This window comes from Sphaeroforma arctica (assembly GCF_001186125.1).
Source record: "Sphaeroforma arctica JP610 unplaced genomic scaffold supercont1.223, whole genome shotgun sequence".
In the NCBI taxonomy this organism is placed as follows: domain Eukaryota; class Ichthyosporea; order Ichthyophonida; genus Sphaeroforma; species Sphaeroforma arctica.
In genome coordinates, this window is record NW_014040335.1 from 89,951 (window position 1) to 96,788 (window position 6,838).

The window sequence follows — 6,838 nt, forward strand, 5'->3', positions numbered from 1 at the left end:
TGTGTGTGTGTGTGTGTGTGTGTGTGTGTGTGTGTGTGTGTGTGTGTGTGTGTGTGTGTATATATATATATATATATATATATATATATATATATATATATATATATATATATATATATCCTATGATTTGTATCGGGTAATATATATATATAATGTACAAGCACTTGGGCTATGTGGTAGTCTTATAAGTGCTCAACGTGCCGCTTAATTTTTTTAGAATACAAACTTGCGCATATAATAGTCGTACCTGGAAGTCATAGTGTGTGACAGCTTGACGTTGTCAGTGTAGTGAAGTGGCTTTTGTTTAGGCTTATGAATTACGTTGCCTTATCTCCCAAATATCTCTGTTGATTTTCAAAACGTGAGAGGTGTATGGGATTTCGATACTTCTATATCCTTAAGTAGTGTGTTTTAGCATAGACCAAAGGTTGGCAGCCTGTGCCTTAGTACTGTAAGGTCAGGCACCAGGCAAACAGTGTAGAGTGAACACTTGGATTGAGTACGAATATGAGCCTATAACAAATTTATGATGTATTTCTCTTGCGTACATCCGGTGGTATTGCATCGGCCTGAGCTGTGAGCATCATATTTACACAAAAAATGCATGAAATTATTACGTCATGCACAAATAGCCATAGATACTATGACGTATACCTCGACTGTTTTGTGAGGCTACGAACATTTATTTTAAAATTTACATTTGTAACGTACGAGAGTCCAGACTCCCAGGATCAATATATAACGTTTAGGGCCACCCCCACACACCATAGTATAACATTCGGTTTTTAGAATTATACCTTATCACAATATACGACTATAGTCATACACATATCGCCGAGTTTCGAATCTAGTTCTGATTACATAGGAGGAGATCGTCCCATCATGAGCATCATACTCGCCGGTGCTGGTCCCGGAGACCCTGAGCTGCTCACAATCGCAGCCATGAAAGCTTTGGAGAATGCAGAGCTGGTGGTGTCCGACAGGTATTTGAATCACTGTAAACACGGAGTGTGTATAATTAATGGTACACACGTCTACGAATATGTATGTATATAAGTAAGTGTGGTTACCTATTTTGGAGCCATGAAGGCTATGTAGAATGCACAGCTGGTGATTTCCGACACGTAAGTGAATCACTATAATCATAGCGTATGTGTATTCAATGGTAAATGCGTGCACTGATGCATATATATATATACAAATACGTGTGCTTACTCACTTTGCAGTCATGATGGCTTTCGATAATGTACAGCGTAGGTAAATCGCTATTAACATGGCATGTGTGTATTCATTGGTACACGCGTGGACTATTGCATGTATATATACAAGTGTGTGTGCTCAACTACTTTGCAGTCATGATGGCTTTCGATGATGTACAGCTTAGGTGAATCACTATAAACGTGGCGTGTGTGTAAATTTTTGGTGCACTCGTGTACGAATGCATGTATATATACATGTATGTGTGCTTACCTACTTTGCAATCATGGTGGCTGTGGGGAATGCACAGCTGGTGGTGTCCGACAGGTAAGTGAAACGCTCTATTTATCGCACAAGTCCACATAACTGCGCATACGTAAGCACACATGTCCGTATTCATAGTTGTACGTATACAAACAAATAAGCGACCATCTCTATATCGTAGTCATGCGAGCGTTGCATAATGTCTACTTTACAACGTGATGATGCCTCATATCACTGATGAGTACGATCCGCGGTAACATCCAGCTGGTGTGAGCAATGAAATCGCTTCGGAAAAAATCAACTTAGTCCTTGCCATGTCCAAGACTCTCTTCGTTCTGTCCTTGGGGTGAAGGTTCATGGTGGAGGGTAGTTAGGATTTTCTACGCGACTTTGCGCAAGGAAGTCACACATACGTTGTGAGTGCGTGTTGTGAGTGCGTGCGCATATGGGCTCACTACGAGTGTTTGCTGAGTCTCATTTATGTGTGATTGAACTCAAGTTGCAGTAGAATCTTTCAGTTCAGCAACCATTTTTTACTTCATTTCAGCAACCATTTTTTATTTCAGTTCAGCAACCATTTTTTACTGCATATTCCGTGACTGCAGATTTGTGTGTTTGTCTAGTTGTCTGTGTAAGTACTATTGTACTATCGAGCAGGACGATACCATGCCGCTACCGTAAGTGCGAGAACCTTCTTAAGTATACCACACCCACATACCCATACTTCGGTTTTTCCATAACCTAGAGTCGATTGCATCCGCATTCAAATTTAGTCCAGCAACTCGTGCGTACGAATAAGAACGCATATCGATATAAACTATTTTACACTATACATAAATACATACATACATACATACATGCATGCATACATCATCGTCTGAATATCAAAATGTTTGCTGACGCTGTACTGCTGTGCATCTATCTCAGGTTAGTGCACGCAGATATCCTGGCCTTCGCGAAGTGCGAAGTGAAGATTGCGCTCAAAACAACAGGCCGATCTGATCCAGGTGTGCGGGTGTCTGGGTCTGGCTCTGTAAGTCTGGCTGTGTGTGCACAGAGACGTTCGTCAGTATACTTGTTATTCTTTGTATGTAACTTGTTCGACCTACTCCCCTCGATACGGTTATGTTCGATCGCAGCAGTACGAACACTCTATCACGAGGACTAAAACTCGGCCACATGTCGTTCACTTGTACCTGGTGTATTCCCAGAGTAGAGCGCGTATCTCGGGCATGCGAAGGGTGTGTATGATTATTATTTTTTATCTTCTGAGATCAGTTCTATGACTCGTATCGTGAATGGAGACGAAACAGTGTAATCGCTTAGCAGCTTTGGGGCCATCACAGTAAGTGACTGACATCCGCTCAACATTGAGCTAACAAACTTCAGGATAGGATATTTCAAGCTGTCGCCGAGTGCACTCGATGAAACTCGTTGTTTGTATATGTGACTTGACCTACATGTGGGCTATACGTTATAACCTTCATATCTACCGCAAGTGAAGGCATACGCGCTTGTTAACATGTGCTCGGTCAACCGCCAATACTTGAGTTCAATTACCCTATGCTAGTACTGTTTGTCTATTCCACGTGTGTGGTTGCCTAAAATGGACCGGACTGTGTCAAGTAGTCTAAATTAGGCTTGGCGCTTGAATCCAAACCTGTGCCCAAGTGTAAATTTCAAACGGCTTCATATCAATCGCAAGTGAAGGAATACGCGCTTGTTAACATGTGCTCGGCCAACCGCCAATACTTGAGTTCTTTCAAATGCCCTATGCTAGTACTGTATGTCTATTCCACGTGTGTGGTTGCCTAATATGGACCGGACGGTGTCAAGTAGTCTAAATTAGGCTTGGTTTGAATCCAAAACTGTGGCCAAGTATCAATTTCAAGCGGGGTTTGAGAGTGACGTGGTCCTTAATCCACAGAACACCGAGCAGCTTGACAATTTCTACTGACCCACGCATTCCTCGAGAGTATTGGGACTCACGTGCGAACTTGAATCGGGGATAGTCTGACACTCATGCGGTGGTAATCTGGCACTTATCCAGCTCAGGACGAATTAAGTGAGTGGTGTCTAGAGGGACTCGGAGCTGGGAAGCGCGTGGTAAGACTCAAAATCGGAGACCCCTTTGTGTTCGGTCGTGGAGGTGAAGAGGTGCTGTGGTACAGAGAGCGAGGGTTCGAATGCCAAATAATTCCTGGTATATGTAGCGCCCTAGCTGGTCCCTTGGAAGGTATGTACATGCTTTGATATAGTGCTCCTATAACATAGTTCGAGAACTATACCAAGTGCGAAGTACCGTGCCTTCGTACGTGGCATGTAGTGGTCCTTTGTTTGTGTGGTATGAAGGTTGGTCCCTTTACTGCTGTTCTCCGGTCGTAATAACATGCTGGTTAGTGCGAAATAATTCACATACTTTTTATTTGCCTGCGGCTCGTAGTATTAAAACATTCGGCAGTGATATATTCCGCTACTACAAGTTTGTGCCATCCGAGAATAAATTTTTAAGCTAAAATACTATCTGCTAGCTATCGTATCTCTCCTAGTGCTGTTTATATGTATTGTAGCGCGACTTTAGGTGCGAAAAACTGTCCTCTGTGTCTCATCCACCCCTGAATGTAGCTAATATGCTTCTCTCATATTAAAACTAGCCTAGGAAGAAGCTTGATCATAACGACCACATTTTGTATTTGCCTGCAATTGCCAAACCATCTTCGATCAATTTATTAACACGCAGTGGGTATACCAGTAACGCATCGGGGGGCCAGTGAGCAAGTGCTGATCTGTACAGGAAGAGGCAGAAATGGCACATATCCTAACATACCTGAATATGACCCGGCGCGCACGATTGTGATCCTTATGGGTGTCGGCAGGTATGTCAACCGGCTGCGTTAGTATTCAAATCGGGTATAGCTTAATTAAGGGTGTGTAGAACCTTAGTTGTCTGCAGTGGCACTTTCTGTCGTTGTTGTTTTTGTGGTTTGAATGCGTGCACAGTTTTGGGAAACATTGCTTATGGATATGCCATATTGCTCATTTGTTGGATCAGGAGAGGCGTAATGCATTTGTAGCCGATTTTCTCGATATGTATAACTGTGCTTTTGAATGAAGCTATTGAATGTGAGCTTTTCTGCTCGTGAGTGGAATTGATTATGGTGTGCGTGGTCTAAACAAGCAAAGAAATTGACACACCTTTTCCCTGAATTCCTGGAGATTTTCCCAAAAAAAAAATGATCATCGCGTAGTTAGAATGCAAGATCTATGTATTGAATCCTAAATTTGATTCGAACTATCCCCCAGGCTGGGCGAGCTTAGTGCGATGCTCATCAAGGACAAACAGTTCCCCTCGTCGACTCCCGTGAATGTCGTACAATCAGCCACCACGCCAGAGATGAAGCAGTGCATGGGCACGTTACAGGACATCGAAGACAAGGCAAAGCAGGCGGAGGTGAAGGCACCAGCCGTCATAACTATCGGTGGAGTTGTAGATGTATTACGACCTGTTGATACAGTACGCGATTAGAATATAAACTAGTAATTTCAATTCTAATCGCTCGTTGCCCCGTCACCAGTTTATAGCCAAGTAGAGTATTCAACAGTTTCCATGTTTATTCTTTGTAGTCACTTTTGTCAAGAACGTTAGCTACATATTCAATGTAGCAGTGAGGGCAGTTATACATTCGCCTCTCAATTCTGTGCTAAGTTCCTTTATATTCCTGTTTTGTATAATATCCAATGCGACCTGAGTTTTGCGAACACCATGCACAATTTGTAATCAGCTTTTTTGAACTACGCATTCGTTCCAGAATTTTTCTTGAGAATGCGAGAGCACAGTTCATCGCGATTAGTCTCAGAAAGTTCGAGGTTGCAGCACGGACGGTCATAATTCGAGACCGTTCTAATACTGATTTATGAAGACATATGCGTATACGTAGTGAGAAAGCGGTTGGACAAGGCGTGTAGTACTGATTGCAGTAGCAGGCAAATATGCGTGCATCTACACATTGCAATACTGTCGGAAAAATGATGGCGAGCATAGCTGCGCAAAAAAATGGGCGGTACTTGTTCGTGAGAATATCTACAAGCTTGTCACACGGTACAAACCCGTTCAATGAGAACACCCTTCCAGGGAAAAAACGAAGTACAAAAATCATGTGTAGAAACGTGATGTATTCCGATCATACATATTCTAAAGAAAGAAAGTCAGAGTATACAAAAGAACGGTATTTCGCAGGACCTCAAAGTTTGGAACGATAAGGAATAAGCATGCTATTTTTTGTTTGTAATTTACAATCAGAGATGTGTGAATTCACACCACCGGAGCCAGCCTTGTCGCGACTTCCCGCTACAATCGCTGTCCGAAACAACTTACGATCGTGAGGAGCTCGTTGGGCTTATTCTAACAATAATAGCATATATCTCTTTTTGTACGGATTCGGGGTAGTTTGATGCTTACAGTAGCTCATTAGCGGCCTGTGATGGCGCCCGAGAAGAATGTAATTACCGCCAATCCGGTGTATGATATTGATGTATACCAACTATCAAGTGGACATTTCACGTCTTTTACTTTGGAATATCGATCGAAAATACAAAGAAAGAATACGACAACCCGAGGTGGGAGATTCACGAAAATGGGAGCAAAATGTAGTTTCTAATTGGTTCGGCAACTAGTGAAACACGGAAACCCACATCAAAAAAGCAATCTAGAAGTTGTGATGAAGGTGTGTAACTGTCAGACTCGGAACTTCACACCGGAAATACCTATTGCAAGCTGATATGTGAATCACTGTAGGTTTATATTGTAGTAATCTGCATGTCGAGGGTCTAAATACTTGATAAGTAGTCGTACTGCAAAACGCACGGTAGTTAAACAATCGGTAGCCTATCAGGAAGTTGAGGCCGAATCGGTTTCATAGCTTTATAAATAGTGTTGGAAGCGAAATTTCACTGTCCTAGTTCATAAACCCACCGGAAATTGATTGTGGAAGAGTTGGCTTAAATTAAGCTATTGACAATATTGTGCAACATGACTTGTTGTGACCCAAAATGTAATACGCTGTGATCTAGATGCATTGTTTAACCTGTGTGCAGGTTTCGAACATTCACATGTTACAAGCACATCGGCTATACAGTCGCGATTTAACACCGATACAAGCGATACACCTACACAAAAACTTATAGTGACGCTGAATCACTCCATATCATCGGACATCCGGGTGTATTAGGGCCCAGAAGACTACTTCGAGTATATTCATTTTATAGTCCTTAGCCAAATGACGCTTAAATAGTATTGGTGCCATACAAGGCGTACAGACTCACAGCAATAGCACAACTACAATACAGTGAGTTGGAAAGTATTGACACAACCACTATA

The 6,838-nt window shown here is 42.3% G+C and overlaps 2 protein-coding genes across 3 annotated transcripts in view; one reads left to right on the top strand and one right to left on the bottom strand.

Annotated features, from left to right (window-relative positions):
• The window catches only part of SARC_04136 (hypothetical protein), a 6,597-nt gene extending 6,052 nt beyond the window's left edge, over window positions 1-545 (bottom strand). The window contains exon 1 of the mRNA XM_014302064.1: window positions 248-545. Within this exon, the coding sequence (XP_014157539.1) occupies window positions 248-258 (11 nt within the window). The 5' untranslated portion in view covers window positions 259-545. The remainder of the gene's footprint in view (window positions 1-247) is intronic.
• Window positions 546-772: 227 nt separating this feature from the next.
• On the top strand, window positions 773-5,006 carry SARC_04137. 2 transcript variants are annotated; one of them, XM_014302065.1, is made up of 5 exons: window positions 773-983; window positions 2,389-2,494; window positions 3,517-3,697; window positions 4,202-4,337; window positions 4,765-5,006. In XM_014302065.1, the coding sequence occupies exons 1-5, from the start codon at window positions 883-885 to the stop codon at window positions 4,985-4,987; spliced, it is 747 nt and encodes a 248-aa protein (XP_014157540.1). In that variant the 5' UTR covers window positions 773-882; the 3' UTR covers window positions 4,988-5,006. The 2 variants fall into 2 exon arrangements, with proteins under 2 accessions (XP_014157540.1, XP_014157541.1); XM_014302066.1 differs by having other exon boundaries at window positions 2,389-2,468; window positions 3,512-3,697.
• Window positions 5,007-6,838: the final 1,832 nt, after the last annotated feature.